This window comes from Crocodylus porosus, unplaced genomic scaffold, assembly GCF_001723895.1.
Source record: "Crocodylus porosus isolate Cpor-Errol unplaced genomic scaffold, CroPor_comp1, whole genome shotgun sequence".
Classification (NCBI taxonomy): Eukaryota; Metazoa; Chordata; order Crocodylia; family Crocodylidae; genus Crocodylus; species Crocodylus porosus.
Genome location: NW_017728943.1, coordinates 69,513,306 through 69,532,071, shown reverse-complemented (window position 1 = coordinate 69,532,071; position 18,766 = coordinate 69,513,306). Strand labels below are relative to the sequence as shown.

General features: G+C 44.0%; 1 protein-coding gene across 3 annotated transcripts in view; it reads left to right on the top strand.

Annotated features, from left to right (window-relative positions):
- Positions 1–18,766, top strand: part of SUSD4 (sushi domain containing 4) — a 140,467-nt gene that overhangs the window by 117,179 nt on the left and 4,522 nt on the right. For all 3 annotated transcript variants that reach the window (XM_019549527.1, XM_019549528.1, XM_019549526.1), the window contains 3 exons: positions 12,017–12,208; positions 13,916–14,060; positions 17,593–17,978. In XM_019549527.1, the coding sequence (XP_019405072.1) occupies positions 12,017–12,208; positions 13,916–14,060; positions 17,593–17,978 (723 nt within the window). The remainder of the gene's footprint in view (positions 1–12,016; positions 12,209–13,915; positions 14,061–17,592; positions 17,979–18,766) is intronic.

Genomic DNA, 18,766 nt, shown 5'->3' with positions numbered 1-18,766 from the left:
GTGTGTGTGTGTGTGTGTGTGTGTGTGTGTGTGTGTGTGTGTGCGTGCGCACGTGCACGTGCGCGCATGCTCACCTCCACCCAAATAATATTTTCTCCCTCCGCTTATGGTCAGTAGAATTTCTCCAGAGCACCTCTTTACTTTCAAAGTACAAGTTCCATATGCACAAGGAGTTCCCGGTTTATTCCAGTGCATCTGTAACATAGGTGCATGTTCACTGGAAATGCATTATAGATACAAAGATGCAAATGAGGACACTGTCAGCCCACTTAGCTCTATTTCTTTTCTTTTACAACCCTGGCAGTATTTTTCATTACAGAGATATGCAAGTAGGGAATTGTCAATTTACTGGCCATGATTAATAGGAACTTACTCTAACACTGTTTTCTGCTCTTCTCCTTTTTTCATAAGAGATGGATTAGAGACAAATTGCAGTTTAGGAAGCTTTTCTTGGATGTTGTTGTATCATAATGCTTATTGGTTCAGGAGTTCGGTTTGCAGCTTCCTTTCCTTGACAAACCTCTTCCTTTTTCTGGCTTGCAACAACAGAGACAGGTTGGATCCAACAATAAATCTTCTGCCCTACCATTATCAGACATTTACTAGTCATTTTGATTATTGTAAGTGTTTTTAGTTGTCCAGAAAACGTATAAGAGGTTTTCTGTTTAATTATTTTCTTTTAATCATGTTATAACTTAGACCAACAGGTAGTATGGAAAAAGTTCTCTTTTTTGCTTATCTTTCTTATCTTCTTTTCGTCATGAAAAAGGCTATTTTTCCTGCTGGTTTATTGCATTAAAAATATCATTTTTGGCTAACTTTTTCTCTGATGGTTGTCATGGACAACTGGAAAGCTAGTTAGATTATGGTATCATGAAATGAAGGTCAGGATTCAAACTAGTTCAGGGGCAGGCAAAATATAGCCCACAGCCTGGATCTGGCTTGCCAGGCCATTCTGTCCCCAAAAAATTAGAAAATTAATATTTATCTGCCTCTGGCTGTCTGTCAGATATGACAGGAGCCAGGGGCAGTAGGATCTAGGGGGAGCCAGCAGCAGAACTAAACAGGCACAGCAGCAAGGCCAGCCCAGCCCCCACCCCACCCCAAGCTGCTTTGCTTCCAGTGTTTTGTGTATCAGCATCCCCACACTGAAAAATGGAGATGGGGCGCTTTAGTAAAGCTCATCAAATGGATTTTAGTTAAAGCTCCCCTGCCACCATTTTTAATCAAGAGGATGCGGAGACACAAGAAGCTGGAGTCTGCTGGTATGTAGTAATCGCTTCTCGGCCTCTTGAAGGCTTAGATCGAGCGAAAACATTTACTATGTTCCAGCAGACTCTATTAATTGAGTCTGCTCTGATGCACTGTAATTGCAGCCTGTTGGAGCAGCCTCACTGCTCATATGTAAGTGCCCCTAAATTCCAAGCAGGAATTCAAATTGGCTGTTTAGCAGTAGCTACAAAACATACTGGGTGTGTCTACATGTTTTTTAATGCACTTTTGCTAATGTGTATTAAATTTAGTACCTCCATTGTGAGGTACTAGAAAAAGGCACATTAGCTTATTTTAATATGCATTAGCAAAAGTGCACTTTTTTGTGACACAATACTCATTAAAAGCACACATGTAGAAGTGCCCACTGGGTACCTAAATTCATTAGGTTTCTTCATTTGCGGTTGCAAAGTTCCATATGTAGCTACACTAGGACTTCTGAGCATGCTCAGAAGCAATTGAAATGGTGCACACAGGAACGCCTCAGTGCCTATTACAATTCATATTGTTACTGTGAAGTACCTAAGTTCCCAGAGAGACCTATGCCAGCAGGTGGACAAAACAAATCTAAATGAGATTAACAGCATTTCGTTCAACTCAAAGAATCAGAAGGGATTTGAACCCGTACCTCCCACTCCTCAGGAGAGTGCTGTAAAGCTCTAAAACAGGTTAGGGGAGCTGTCTCCCCCTCCTGTTTAAACAGGGCTAGTTGGCAGCCAAGAGCACAGGCATCCTGGGGCCAAAAAGAGAACAAGCAAAAGGAAGTCTGTCTCTATAGCTTAGAGTATGAGTGTTCAACCTTTTAAAATAAGAGGTTCTTCTGACTCAAAAGTTCTTCTGACTGGCTGACTTAAAGTTTCAGCTTCTGTACTCCCTTAAATTTTTTTCTTGTTTTTTAGGGGTTGGGGGGCATATTGAGGTCCCTGTGGTGCAGGAGGGAATGGGGCTGGAGCAGGCAGTGCACAGCCAGGGTGAAGTGGGATGTGGGATGAAGCCATGAGCAGCTCGTCCAGGATGGGGGTGGCAGGAGGGGGCTCCTGCTGCTATGCGCACCTCAGGAGGGCATAGGGGGACCTATGCCCCTGGATCTGTGTGGGGCAGGGTGGGCTAGGCTGCCCCAGTGGTGAGGGAGGGAGTGGGGCTAGGGCAGGGGCAGAGGCTGCCCAGCCAGGGTGGGGCATGGGACTGAGCTGCACAAGGGAGGGGGTAGCTCCTGCCTCTATGCACATACCTGGGAGGGCATGGGAGGGGTGTGCCCCTGGATCTGCGTGGGGTGGGCTGTGGCTGGGGCAGCACCAGGCTCTTCCTGGCAGGGGCTGGGCTGGGCTGCACTTGGGGTGGGCAGCGGCAGCACTGGGAAGGGTGTTGGGGGGGCTGTGGCTAATTTTGGGGTGGCTGCAACCCCTACCCCATAGCCCCACTCCTGTAGGTCCCTGTGGTAAGGGAGGGGCAGGCGCTGCACAGCTGGGTGGAGCCCATGCCTGGGACAGCATGGGGGTTGTGTGCTCCCGGATCTGCATGCGGGGTGGGCTGGGGCCTGGGCTGAGCTGTGCCCTTCCCAGTGGGGGCAGGCTGCGCTTGGGTGGGCGGTGGTGCTGGCAGGGTGCTACAGAAAGGGTTGCAGCCCCCCCTCACAATGCCAGTATCACCCAACCCTGGTGCAACCCAGCCCGGCTCCCATCGGGAAGAGCCCAGTGCAGCCCTGGCCTCGGCCCACCTCATGCCATTCTGCCCCACACGCAGATCTGGGGGTGCACACCTTCTATGTCCTCTCAGGGTGCGCATAGTGGAGGGGCTGAATGGGGAGAGAGCTTGCACGCAGCTGCTGCCACTGCCACTACCACTGGCAGATGGCTGAGGGTGGCAGCCTGACAGCCAGTCAAGAGAGCAAGCTGGGGTGGGGGGTGGGGAGGTGCCACGATGTGCCACATGGGACCGGTAGTTCCTGGTGTGCCCCTCCCCTTCCCCCATATAAGGGTTGAACATGCCAAGGGAGACTCCATCGCTGCACCACGAGGCATGCTCCATCTCCGCCCGCCCACCCACCCACAGGTACCCCCAAAGACCTTTCTAAGTACCCCTGGGGGTATGCATACCCCAGTTCACAACCCCTGGCTTAGAGGTTATGATCCTGTCTGGATTTCAGCCCTTGCTCTTAGGATTCTTTTTGTATTTTTCATAAGCCAGTCAATGCTAAAAAGCCAGAAATAACCCTGGCAGCAAAGACCCATATTCATCCCTCTTCTCGGGGAGAGTGCTATAACCACTAAGCTACAGAGTCAGAATCCTCTGGTTTGTTCATTTGACCCCATGTTCTTGTATGCTCAGTTGCCCACTGGCCCTGCTCCAGCAGTAGGGGTGGGAAGTCCTTTCATCTAGACCATTCTATAGCCAGCTCTTCAGGATAGGAAAAATGTCTCAGGTCTCCCACTTTTTGTGCAAGCACCCCAATGTGCAGGCTGTGGGGCAGTATTTTATCACCTGCTCCTAGGTGCAGAAATCATTAGGCTGCTATCCTTAAATGTGTTACTAAGCATTATGAATTTCAACCCAACAGAGGTGTCTAATGAACTGAATGAGTCAGGTCTCTAAGCTTCCATGAAAAGTGGCAGTTCTGTGTATACTGCCCTACTCTAGATGTCTTTGGGCTTTCAGAGTCTGCCTTTCATTCTTTGTGCTGAATGCTTTTAGGTACAGTGGACTAAGGTGCTTCTCTCCATTGACAGGATGGAGATCCTCCGCTCCCATCTTGATTAAACTGAATTGCCCTCTAGAGCAATTCTAATCCTAGGTGTTACAATGCCTTAAGTGGAGACACTTAAGAACCCAATTAGATCCTAGCAATCTAATAAACTGACTTTTATTAATTAGATTGCTTAAAGCCCTTGAGGCTTTTCATTTGTTCATGCTAATGCAAATTTCTGGCATACTCCTAGGAGAAAAATCCTCTCTGTGGCAGATTCTAATCCCTGTCTCCCTTTATTTGAATGTGACGCTGTATGCATTGTAGTCATCCCTGCACTGGATTGTGTTAAAATGAGTTACATGTGCATGAGGTTAGAGTTAAAGCTTTGTGGTGTAGTGCCAGTGTGAAAAATAGGTTGATAGTTATTTTTATAGTGGCAGGGTCTGTCAGACACACTTAATTACATGCTCTGTGGATAGGTGAAAGAATAATTCCCTAGCTGTGCATTTCCTTTGTTTTAGGGGTTTGGCAGTGCAGTGGTGGCATTGCAGGACCCATGGCTGGTGTCTAGGGAAGAGTCCTTAATAACATTATTGATAAGAGCAGCAGGGAATGGCACAAACAACATTTTTCTTTCTGTTTATAAGTTACCTTTGGAAATCTCGTTTTTCACATTGTACAGCTGTGTATGCTGTGCCCTGAGGTAACTACCTTCAGTAGTATATTTAGACAATACTTCATTGTATCAGGAACCTGAGGCCCCCAGATGTTTTGGAGCCATCCTAAATGAGTGGAGTGAGGCATGCATATAGTACTGCCTTTGTGAAATCCTGATGTAGGGCAGAAAAGGCATCTTTACCTGCCATTCTTGGAGTTGGTCTGTGATGTTTAGGGTATCTGGGATGAGGCAACCCTTCACTTTGGCAAGAATAGAATGGAACATATATCTTGTTCCATGGTTCTCCTGTCTTGTGGCCAGCTAATATATTGCCAGCATTGGCCTTTAAAGGATCACCTCTTTTCTGTGGGGTAAAGAGAAAAGGGATGGGAAAAAACATAATGGTCTAGTGTGAAGATGAAGGGAATGATTTTAGTACACAGTCTCCTGAATGTTGCTCTCAGAGAAGCATGACTCCATGTTTTAGGAAGTAGATTAGATTGTATTAAGTAGCTCCTTCTCATTTCCCACACCTGATGAGCACAACAGCCATGCTGACCCAACTGAGTTTGTGAAACAAATAATGCCTTTCACTCAGTGGGTACTCAGTGGCCACTAATGGGATGAAAAGCATCCAGGGGTTTAATGGAACATATGCTTTGAAGACTGAAGGCTATGGTGAACTATTATAAAATGAACTGCACCATCAGAAAATCATTATTCAGTTTTAGTCACCTTGAAACTAATATTATATTTACTTAGCTTTCCCATTACCACCTGCTTCCCTTTAACTCCGGAGAAGGAGTTTGGCTGACAATATAGTAGCAAATTGGCACTAACATCAGTTTAGTGAACCTGAAGTTCTGTTGCCTTTCTGGTAGACAAGGAGACTTGGGCTGCACACTGAAGAGGCGTACAGATGGCTGGTATCCGGCTGACTGGTATTAGTTTAAGTGTGGCACTGTGTATCTGAGAATGACAAACAAGAGAGGTAAAAGGGGATCTCTCATTCTCTTCTTTTGTGCACAGCTGCGGTATGCTTCACAGGAATACCAGGTTTTTCCATATCAAACTGTACTGGCTTCATCACAAAGGCTCACCATTAAAGTAATGAGAAGGGTCGTGCACTGCGTTCAGAATGATATTTATATTTTTGAAGTGCATCTATGTTTTGATGATGGCCTCCTGTGTCAAATGCTGAAAATCTAGCCATGTGCTGGGATCTTCTGAAGCTACCCCAGCAGTGATAGAGAGTAGAATGGTTGCCATTTCAGAGAATATGGGCTACTAGCTCCAGGGGCAGCAGCAGTCCAGAGGACCACTAGCTCCAGTAATTCACAGGCCCAAAATGGGCTTCTAAATTAAGTCTTTAGTCCAAAATGCACTGTGTCAAGAAAATAGGTTGCTTGTATTGCTAGTGCCATATGTTGAAGCCAAGACAAAGCTTGTATAGCTTGTCCAACACCCACCATCCTGAAAGTTAAACCTACTAGGCAGGATGAAAAATAGCTGTGTGGTTTCATCCTTTGCAGATTAAGGAATGGAACTGTGGTGCATTGTCATTAATTATAATGCACTATCAGCTTCCTCTTTAGTTATTTTAAAAGGTAACATCAGTGTCTCTTGTTTCACCATTAAGGTTAATTGTATTTATGTCAATGCCAAGAATCTCCCCTACAGTTAGCATTGTGCACAGTTCAGTACTACGGCATTATCTGAAATCCACTTGTTCATAATGAGCAGGAAGCTTTTCTGAGGGAATACTCTGTCCCTCTGTAGAATCTAAGTAGTAAGTGGCTTCGCCCTGTAACCCCTGCCACTTTCCAAGGCCTGGTATCGGGGATATGGTCATAGTGCTGACTGCTATGATGAACTGAATGGCAGGGTAGCCTGCAGGGAACTGTGGAGAGTGCCACAAGTCAGAGGAGCCTGTTGGTGTAAAGCTACCTCTGCGCCTCCCTTTTTTGTGGGTTATGTGTATGCCATGGTGTTTCCATCAGGAGATGTAGCACATAATCTTGTTCTAGGTAATTGACAGTGCCACACTGAAAAGGAATGCAATTTTAGTGCTCAGCCTAGGCTTATGTCCAGCTTAGTTGTGTTCTTGTTGTTTCTCTCAACAGATAATAACCATGATTCAGACTAACAAGGAGAGGGGCATAATTTGGGCCTTTCTTGATAGCACTGAAAATTACTATTTTTGCTCTCTCCACACACGCTCTCACATTCACGTTCTGTCTCACACACACACACACACACACACGCACGCACATTCTCTCTCTCTTTCTCTCATATGCATGTGCACACGTGTATTTTCACACTCACATGTGAGCATACTCACATTTTCACATGCACGCACACATGCGCACACACACAGAATAGGTTAGACCCCTGGCTCTCTATAACTTGAATTAATTTAGTGTCGCCCTGGTTGAGAATCACTGAGGTAGAATCTAAATTCAGAAAAGTTATGGAGGGGTTTGTTGAGGCTAAAAAGGCTGCTGCCAGGTGAGAGTGGTGGGGGCAGGACCTCATCCTCCTGTGTCCTGCTCTTTCCATTGCCTGCCCTCTCCCTGCCATGGTCTGTACTGGAGGGAACAAGGGTGGCCCCCAGTAAGGCTGCTCCTCCAGGGACTTGTACAGCAGCATGGAAGGAGCATAGCCCTGTGTATTGCCTGTGGGAGAACATAGTGCTCAGAGCATGGGGGTAGATGGCACAGGGGCTTTCAGAGTGCAGGGGGACAGCAGCAGCAGCCCTCTGAGGAGCACTCAGGGGTGCTGTTTGTCTGAAGGATGCTGGGGCAGGCATGGGGTGCTGTACTTACTTTATAGCACTTTATCATACAGGAGCTCTGTACTACAGCACTCAGAAAAGGATCTGGGGCACCCCAGGGTATCGTGGAACCCTGGTTGAGAATCACTGGATTAGAAAGTAAAATTCAAGGGCCCAGTGCCTGAAAACACTTCACGAGTTGACAGCTCCTGTGTGTGTTTATACTGCACACACTGTAAACAAGAACATCTATTTTCATTTTTTTCTGTAGAAATATCTAACTTAATGGATGCTTTGCTCATAGCTAGCATAGGTGAAGCTTTAAAAGGGCTTGATTCTCAAGGCTTTATGCACGTCCAAAATGTTACTGAGCTGTCATTATCCCTTACTGAAATCAATGGAGAGTAGGGAGGCTTGATTTATCTCTGTTAAGAGCCTGGAGCTCCTGCTGTCATTAAGAACAGTTGTGGAAGGCTATCAGATTAAATGGAGAACACATCCCTTAGGCTTCATTGACCAGCTGTAGTACTGAGCATCCCGGGGGGGGGAGACAGACAGACAGACATGGGGGTTGTTATGGTTCTATTGGTGACTGTCAACTGAGGTGCTGCTAAATTCAGAAAAATTATGGAGGGGCACCTTCAGGTTAACAAGGTTGAGAACCACTGTTATACAGACATATTTGTTCTTTCGGCTATTGGGGGAAAGATGGGTGTTTGGTTAATGAGTCAACTGAAAAACACCCAGCAAATCATCCAAACTGAGAATAAACCTCCTACCATCTGTGACCATTGCCAGAAGGACTGAATTCTCAGGAGATGCAGGAAGGCAAGGGTCTTTAGACAAAGGTAATTTGATCAAGGCTATCCAGTGTGGCATACTGCAAAATCAGCAGCAGATAAGACATGCATTACACACATGACTGAAGAGCTTCCTAGTTAAGAATTGAGAACCTTGAACTGGCATTTTTAAACTCCAGTTTGCAGAAAAGATGGTGATTTTAGATTCTCCAAGCTGAAGATTGTAATTTCAGTAATAAATCCTAACAGAATTATGAAATTATAGACGTGAATAAATCTATTGATGTTACAATTAAAAATATTACACATTAAAAATAATAACTTATTAAAAATACCCTTTCCAAGTAACACCACAGATCTGTAAAGCTAAAAGAATCTTTGAAGTGGAATAGAATTGTCTCTGTTTGTTTATTTTGCACATTTCTCTCATCTTAGAGGATGAAAATAGATTTTTCCACCTCATTTTTGTTTGTTTTAATTAGTTTGTGGTCAATTTCATTTTGTGACTTATGCATCAACACAAGGCTGAAATCTGGATTGCAAACATAAGGGATATTTGTTTGGTTTTTTTTTTTTTTGGATGTCCATTGGAATGCTTAATTTTAAATGTCTTGATTGGTGTTAAGTTTGGTAAACTAACTTTGGGGCCATATTTGATCTGACAGTGCCTTTTAAGCTGTGTAACCAATGTGTGTGTGGTATGTGAGAGTTTGCAGGAAACAGATTTTGAAAAGCTACAAAGATCCACCGGATTCCAATTATAATTAAGTATTCATAGGGTGTGCTTACACATGCATTTAAGCATGACTAAATTTAATGTGCATTAAGCTAATTTTTATTAAGTGGTTTTTTGTTTTGTTTTGTTTTTTTAGTTGGTGTCTACACATGCATGGAGTTGGCACTAAATTTAATGCACTTGGCACTAAAGTTAATGACAAATCCCTGAAGCTCTGCCATGTGTCCCTAGTGGGTGAGCAGTCCTATCACTAAAGTTAGTGCCAGGTCACTTCTACATGTGCATTAATGCGCTTTAACTAATCATGCCTAATCATGCATTTGCAGGTATCAAATTTAGGTGCAGTTAGCCTAATTTCACCATTTTAATGCACATTAACGCGTCTTATATAGTTTAGTGTCTGATCCTGTGTGGATCTGAGTGATCCCCTGTTCATTGGAAGCCAAAGGTGTTCAGCAGCTTTAGGAAAAGGCCTGTTACAATAGTACTGTTTTTATTACTCTTGCAAGTATTGACAAAAAATGTGCTGATAAAAGAACTGGTAATATGACCAGTTGCTCAATCCTCAATAACTGACTGATTTTAAAGGGCTGCTTGTAATGCAGTTTGTTTGATTTGAAAATGGCTCTGAGAAGTTGAGGGTTATTGATTACACTATCAACAGCTCACATGGCAAGCTCAAATCTAAACACTGGCCTGCATGGGTTCCATGCACTTCCTTCAGTGCTGAGGATTTCGTAGACTGGATTAGCATAAAATTCATTAGTGAGGCAGGCCGGAAGTAAGGGAAAAACCCTCTTGAGTAACCAAAGTAAAAACAGAGTAGTGAATTAACCCACTCATTTTCAAACCAACTCCATTCTTTCCCCATCTGTTGCTCATAATGAGTATTTAATAAATAGCCATTGGCAGCAAGAGTGCTTAAAATAGATTTGTGTCATTTTACGTATACCACAGACAAATTTTCTACACAGACAAAAAGAGAATTGTTTGCAGAAACAGAGAGGCAGCTTCAATGTGAGAGATTCCCTTGAAATGTGAAGAATAACCGTGGCGGTGATACCAGCGTCAGTTTTCTTATAAAGAAACTAGAGCACATTAAGATTAATGCCCCTGTTTTTAGAGCTTAATAAAAGATATCTCCCATTATAAGCAAGTTGTGACAGCATCATATCTGAGTCTAAAATGTATTGTTTTTAATCTTGCTGTTGAAAAATGACTTCTTACTGGGCTTACTTAGAATACTAGGAGACTGGTGCTTTAATCTTTTTCATTTGAAAGATTGATTTAGTCCCTAATGTCATTAATAGCCTGGGGACTCGTGTCTGGAGAAGCAGCAGGTGGTATTGGCAGAGATTAGAAATTTGTTTCTCAAAGCAGTCACTCTCTGTGATAAGAAGCCTTTTTATTTTGCTTATTGGTGGAATTGTGCTAGGTATTGACACATCTTCGGCAGTCTGTTGTAACTTGCAAGGCTTGCCTTGAACCCAACTGCAGAGAAGTCCATATGGCAGGGGGGAAAAGGAAGATGAAAATGAAAGTAGGTAAGAAAATATGCCAGATCTCATGGTAGTGGTCTAGAATTGTAGCTTTCATAGGTTTATACAGTGACGGTTTATTGGCCCTGGGGAGAGAAAGCATCTTCACTTGCCATCTTGATGCCCCTTTGAGGAATTGTTCTCGAGAAAAAAGTAAAGCTCTTCAGAATTCTTGTTGACTTCCTCATAAATCAGTCCTGTTTCCCATGGGTTCAGTCCACTTGCAAAGTATGCAGAGCATTGCTTTTTGTGTGAATTAGTTAATATTAAGTCTTGCCAGTAAAAATGCAAATAAGACCATCTCTCTAGAGCCAGGGGGATAGACAATGCTACACATAATAATCAGACTCTCCTAAAGGCTTGTTTAATGACTTGGTTTTGGGAAGGAAGCGGTAGATTTATTTTTTATACTGCTGAAATATATTATTCGAGTATCAAGATTCAGAGAACCAACTGAATTGTGATTTCTGGGGAGATTCTGTTTAGAGAAATGGCATTTTCATTATTTAAATCAATGCAGTAAGTCTTCGCTGCATAAAAGGCATGAAATAAACACAGCAGCCTGTAGATGGGGCACTGATCTAGTTTATCACTGTTTTTGAAGGGAAATAAATTGACCCGTTCAACTAATTCAGATACTTCAGACTCTTGTTTCAATGTGTAGCCATTTTATAAAACAAAACAGCAGCCAAGTTTTGCTGTAGCTTGGAAACACTACCTAATAGTGATCAATTATTATTCTCTATTACACAAAAAACATCTTTGAGTGCATTCAGCAACTGCTTATTTGCTAGAGAATGTTCCTTCAGTCATTCAGTTTATTGAACAAACTGCATTTTCTGTTTATTTTCATGTCTTTTTAAAACGTATATATAAAACATTTATCCCATAACCATTGTAGCACCCTTTATTAACACAGGGCTAGAATGCATAATCATTACCTTTAATACCATGTTTCATAAGCACGCCCACTGAAGTCAGAGGCAGTATTCACAAAGTAAGGTGGTACTGTGTAAAGATGTCATATTCTGACACCAATTATAAAATAATACACTTTAGAGTGCTAAGTAATGCTGTCTGTCCTATATCTGTCACAGCACGTGCAGCTGCTTTCATAGCAGAAGATATCTAAGACTGTAATTAATGCATGTAATGCATTTAATAATGTTAAGAATACACGCATAAATGGGACTGTAGTGCTGAGTTCTGGATGCCTAATCGAAAGAATCACTTGACACAGAAAGAGATTGTGTGATGCTGGTTTTCTGCCTTTAATTCTGGCTCACATCTACATATTCATACATCCTACTCCTCTCTTTCCTACCCTCCCCACTGCACACAGGGCAAGAGATAACAAGCATTCCTAGTCAGAATACAGGCTACTGACAGCATTTGGTAGCATATAAGGGTGCTTGTCTGGGGTTCCGTTATACAGGTAGTCTGAATTTAGTACTACAGGGTATCGTGTTAAATCTGTGCACTGAAGTTATTCCATATAGTCCAGGTACTTTGGTGATTTTTTTTGCCTCTTTTTTTTTTTCTTTTTGCCCAAGTTTGTCCACTACCTCCGATGGTGACTCATGGAGACTATATATGCCATCCGCGGCCTTGTGAACGTTACAACCATGGAACTGTGGTCGAATTCTATTGTGATCCCGGTTACAGTCTCACCAATGATTACAAATACATCACCTGCCAGTCTGGAGAATGGTTTCCCTCATATCAAGTATACTGTGTCAAAACAGGTAAAAAATAATGCTAAAGGAGCCATTTCTGACCTTTTACAAAACCAGAATAATCCCAGAATGACACTGCCTATTGAACTCTTGTCTCGTGATTAAATTTTACAAGGGAAACACTGGGTTCCAGTTTCTCCCCAGGGAAATAATCCAGGACCTCCTGTCACAGCTGAATGTCCTAACTCGCTGATTCTCAGCACGGGTGCCATGAGATCCTTTTGGAGTGCCACAGAATGCTATGCAATGTTAATACTGTTAGGTGCGCAAACGTAATTCACAAGACAAACCTAACAATTTCAAATAAGACTCTATAGCATTAAAAACATTCTGAGCCATTGTGAGCTTTATGAGTTCTTTGCAACAGAAAAATTTGCAAATTTAAATATTGAGTGAAAACTAAGGGCTGGCATTTTTGAGGGGGGCCCTGAGTTTAGAAAGGTTAAGAACCACTGCCCTAACTCAGACTATGGAGGCTGGCTCCTTTTTGCTCACTTCTCCTTTTGGCCCCTTCAGTCTTTCATTCTTTGCTGCACAGTGGCCCTGCAACAATAGGAGGCATGTAGTGTGCCCCATACAGCCTAACCTATAGTCTAGGAATTCTCAACCTATTGTGGCACCCCACTGTGCTTTGAGATCCTATCAAGGGTGATGTAGGCTGCCATGCTAAGTTACCACTGGTAGATGTGCAGGTAGGATTCACGAGAGATTTCAAATTGGAATCCATAGTGTTAAAATTACTCTGACCTGCTGGGGTCTTTCTGAGTATTTTTATAGATTTCATAGACATTAGGGCTGGAAGGGACCTCATAAGATCATTGGGTCCAGCCCCCTGCCCAAGGGGCAGGAAATCAGCCAGGGTCAAAGGACGGCAGCAAGATAAGCATCCAAATGTTTCTTAAAAGTGTCCAGAGTAGGTGCTTGCACCACCCTTGGGGGGAGTCTGTTCCAGGCCTTGGGGGCTTCAACAGTAAAGAAGTTTTTCAACAGAAGAATGGCTCTCCTATTTTTCTTTAATCAAAAATCAAATGAAAACTTAGATTTGACATTTTCCAAGGGATGCCTTGAGTCTAAAAAGGTTGAGAACTACTGCTAAGGCATTTTTCTTGCAGGTGGAAGAAATAGATTTGAACTGTAGCTGAGGGAGGCCTTAAATACAGAAGTGTCCTGGGGAAGTGTTCTAACCATGGGCTGAGTCAGCTGCTTCTTCACCCGTGTTTTACAAAAGACTGAACTGCATAGTTCTTTCAGAGAACAGTTGTAGGCACCTACCCTCTGGCTTCTGGGCTGTTGCTCCCAAGTGGATGGAGGCATTTATGTTGCATCCCTGACAGAGGTACCTAAGCACCATGGCAGGGTTTTCAGACATGTCCCTGTGCTGGATATTTGTTGACTCCAGGTGGCTGCCTGCTCAGCATGTAGATTGTTAGATCTCCTTTATGAGGCACCTAACTCCCCATGCATTGTGTAGGGAGTCTAGGCACCTAGCTTGGGGTTTTGGATTCTACTCTGAGGGCCAGGTGCCTAAGCTTAAGGAACTGCCGTGCCTAACTCTGTAGTAACTTGTGTTCTTTACTGAACTTAGCCCTCTCTCCCCATAGGTATTGTAGGTCTCTTATCCTGATTGGGGCCTCTGCCTTCTACTGCCTTGTAAATATGAGATAATAGCAAGAATAATAATCTAATGCAATTGTTTTGTTTCCGTCTTTGTTTCAGAGCAAACATGGCCAAATACACAGGAAACTCTCTTGACTACATGGAAAATAGTTGCATTTACTGCTACCAGTGTTTTATTAGTGCTTCTGTTGGTTATTCTAGCCAGGATGTTCCAGACCAAATTTAAGGCACATTTCCTTCCAAGGTTTGTATGTTTTGCTCCCTAGAGGCTGAACACTTGAATTTAGCTCTTGCACTGAATATTCCTTGGAGAGGACACAAAATGATAGGTGATTCTTGCAAATACCCTTTTTTTCTTGCATTAACAATAAAAAACAGAAAGGAAAAATTCAGCCTGTATGGAGGCACTGCTAGAATTCTACAGTACTTCTACGTTTCTCTGGGACAAGAATCAGTGGCATCATTTGTTGGATTTATTATGGGGCTGATTACAACTCTGTTATTGAGAGTTTGGGGACTTTGACATAAGCCCCCATATCTGACCTAACCATTCACTTTAAAATGCCAGTTTTCAGGAATTGGGTGAATAGGCTCTTTTAAATACTGCATTTTATAACATAATACACCCCCAAGATAAAATACACACCTTGTTTTTGACAAGCAGAATGGGAAAAAAGTGTTTTCCTTGAAAATACGGGCAAGTAGCAGTAACTGAGTAGCAGCAGCTAGGGAGCTTAGCTTGGTCACTGTGCAACTCCATTTGTAGCATTACTTTCACCTTCTGCAGAAACTTAAGATACAGATGCAGTAATAACTGTATTTTCTCACTTACAATACACACCCCAATTTCTAGTGTTGACTTTTGGGAAGAGGGCGCATGTTGTATGTGAGAAAATATGGTTTATTGGGCTTAGTAGTGTAAGAGCGTAAGTGAATGTCTTTGTCCCAATGGAAATCTTTGTGTGAAAATTCTGTTGGAAGTTTCTTTTCCTAGTTCTGGCCAGCCTGTGGCATGGGCTGCCTTTGTGTATGGCACACAGCAGATCAGAGAGGGGACAGGCAGCACAGTGGCAAATAGGGCATGGAGCAGAAAGCAAAGCAGAAAGTCAGGCAGGGAGCCCAGGTCAAGAAGCAGAAGGAGGAGCAGCAGATCAAGTATGGGAAAGGGATCAGAGGGGCACCCAGGAAGGGTGTGAGCAGGTATCTTTTACAGTGCTTCCCTACAGGGTTACAGATCACCAAGTCATTCAGCAAGGAGCCACCTATAGGTGACCAACAGCAAAGGCTATGCCAAGGGTGTGTCTGAACTCCTAGTCCTTCCCAGAGCTTAGGTATCTGACTCAGGTCTGCAAGAAAGGAGCCATTAAGCCAAGATCCAGACATCCCAGTATTAACTGCAGTCTAGGGGTAGAAACATGTGCCCAGGGCACAGGTGATCTGCACTGTAAGCTTATCTCACCCAGAGAGAATTCATACCCACCCCTCCCACTCCCAAAAAGAGTGCACTGAGAGTCAGACTGTGAAGCCATCTGACCCTGCCTGGGTCATAGCTTTGTTGTCGGGGCAGTGCTCTGGATAATGGGAAGTGTGGATTTGACTCCCCTGATGGTGAGGAGGGTCTGTAACCCAGGCCTCCCACTTCCTAGACAAGTGTTCTACACCAAAGGTGCTCAACCCCCAGTCCATGAGCCAGATGTGGTCCGCAGAGCCATGTCATTCAGCCAGTGGGTTCTCCATGGGTCTGAAAATTTGGCAGTGGGGGTTTGGTAGCAGCATTCATTGTCACTCCCTTGCTGCCAAATTTATGGATCCATGGGAAGCCTGGTGGGCTGGATAATGTGGCCCTGAGCACTGGATTGGACACACAAGGCTGGGGTGGCACAGGGCCTGATCCAGGCACTGATCCCATGAGAGTTCTGGCCAGTGGACCACCTCTGCACCACTCACCTGGCCCACAGGGCTAAAAGGTTGAGCAGCACTGCTCTACACCATTGGGCGAAAAGTGAGCATGTCTTCCTGCTCTGATTGGTATTAAGCAGTATGCTTGCTTTCAGCATCAGACATTTTTGTGAGGCATGTTTTGACTTTGTCAGAGGGATCAGGGGCTTAGACAAAGTTAGGCACCTGCCAGTATTGATTTGGATTACAACAGAGGTTAGGTAAGGGGGAGGTGGCTGGGTGGGTGGCTGAACTGTGTTGTTTTTGAGGAAATGTAATATCCCAGTCTAGACACTGGGGGAACTTCCAGGCCAGAAGGGAGGCACCTAATGAATCTTGGTGCCTCCAATGTTGTAGCTGCTGGAACATGTCCAGTTTGGCTGACTCTCTGTTATTTAGGTACTTAAATGTATCCCCTTACATGCCATCATGATCTATTAGGACAATACGGAAATTCTTTATTGTCATACCTGGGTTTAGACTTGTTCCTGGTTCCCAAGTCTCTGCTTAATCTCTTAGGTAAGATACCTATCTGTCTTTTTTTTCTCTCTCTCTTGAGTTTTGTCTTTCCATCGTTTATAGCAGGGGTGTGAAACTCATCTGTCCCCATGGGTCAGATGAGAGTCACTGGACCATGTTCAGACCAACCCCTGTGCTGCATGTGGTGTCTGGGCTGGGTCTAGCCCCCCTGCACTGCATGTAGCACACACCAACCCTGCTTCAGGGTTTGCACTGCACACAGCATGAAGGCTGGACCCACCATACTATATAACACAAAGGGTCTGTGCACCCCATGTGGCACTCTACTGGACCAGCCCTGCCTGCCAGCTACAAGGCCAAGCTGGATTGGGTGCTAAGCTGTTTACATGCACCAGAGCCCACACACAGAGCTGGTCCACATTCAGCCTATGCCACATGCTGCCCCCCTGTGCTGTGTGTAATGCCAGATCCAGCCCTGCACACGTGCCACATGCAGTGCACGGGGCTGGTGCATACCCACAGGCCATGTTTGACACCCCTGATTTATAGTAATGAGAGATAGGAAAGACGCATATTAGGAATACTAATATGTCCTCCTGCAGGTGGAGGGGCATGGTTATATACATAAATTAGAGCCATTAGCTTTAAGAGGCTGCAGCAGTGACAGGCCTCATGGCCTATATACCTCCAACCTGCTAAAATAAGTTTCTCTCCTCCTCTTCCTCTTTCAGATGTTCCATATGCTACAAGCACATGGGACTAAATTCTTTCCTGGTGGGCTTCCATTGTCGACTGTTGTTAGCCATTTTTTTAGATTAACAGACCTAAAATATAAAACCTAAAATGGATTTTAAAAAAATATCTTCCTACTAGTTGGGGGAAAATGGTCTTCCTTCCAGACTAAGGGCAGCTATAGGCTCACAAAATCAAGCCCAAAGTTTGGTCATCCAGTGCTAACGAGCTCAGTATGATTTTGCATTGTGCTGCAAGCCTTTTGCTCCAAGGAGTCACACACTTTGAATTGACTCACCCCATCTGTGACAATATATCCCTGATAATTTTCATGCATGAGATAGGAAAGAATGTTCTTTATCTCTGCCATGCACCTGTTTTTCTTCCTCTCTCCACACCATGCCTTAGTTTACCAGTTTTGTTTATCTCATCGTAACAAATTGCACATTAGTATCAGCCTGAATGGATTTCTGCATCTCTATGAAGCAAACAGTCCTGTGAATATTAATGAACCTGTATCTCCATTTCACATGATTAGAAAATGTTGTACTCAGTGGCGTTTGTCAGCTGAAGATGCTATTGAAGCATTTGAAGCCTTCATGATAATCTATCTGCATTTGATGTAGAGGTGCCCAGGAGAATTCCACCAGTGACCCTGACTTCGTGGTAGTGAACGGTGTTCCTGTCATGTTACCTTCCTACGACGAAGCTGTGAGCAGTGGTTTGGACAGCTTGGCCCCAGGATACTACTCATCTTCTTCTGGGCAGGGGCATGTTTTGCAGACAGAAGATCAGAACCCTCCTGCTTATCCAGGCACAGCAGATACACTCACATTGCCTAGTGAATTTGAGACCTGTGACAGCATATCAGGCTCCTCTGAACTTCTCCAAAGTTTATATTCATCTTCTGTGTGCCAAATGGGAGTGCACCCTGTTTCAGATAGAACTGATGTGATCAATAGTGCCACCAGGGAGGCTGCATCCTCAAGTCCAAGTATCGATATTGCAGATGGTAAGTTTTGCTTTGATATGATAGTAGGATGTGTGTTGAAGGCAGTTGTCCAGAAATACACAAGCCACATGTTGTGCTTCAAGGCAAGGCCCCATAGCCAATCTTGTTTTCTGTGTCTGTTTACATTCATGTCATTTATACTTTTTTTTTCAGAACAAATTCTTCACTGTTCTTTGGGCTTTTTATAGACTCCTAGCTAGGCTTGATTCTCCAGCAGTGGGATGGAGACAAATCTTTCTCCCCATAGCACACAGTGGTAGCTGTGTCACTTCAAGGAGAGCAGTGACAGATGGATGTGAACAGCAGTGGATACACCTGTGATGTCTCCTCTCTTCCCCTTGCATTACTGATCTGCCCAGCTTGGTTCCATGAAGTCCCTTTCATGAGTCCCTTAAATCCTTCCCATTTGACTCCTTTACAGGCCAAAGCACGCTCAGCTATTATGAGTGATTGTACGTTAACAAATTGGTCCTGTCTGTATGTATAGCACAGAAATTCTTGAGCATCTAATGCAATTTTTCCCTCTTCTTTTGTCTTGACAAATCCCTACTACAAATGTTAGGGAGCCCAGACTAATTGTTCACTCTAGCAATTGGGTACATATCACTCCCTCTTGCCAGAACCAAGTTACAAGGACTTGCATCAAGATGCTGAGAGGGTAAGTGGTACAAACACAGTCACTTGAAATTTTAGGCCCTGGCCATGTAAATGTTCATAGAATCATAGAAGTAGGGTCGGAAGGGACCTTGTAGATCTTCAAGTCCGACCCCCCGCCTGGGCGGGAGAAA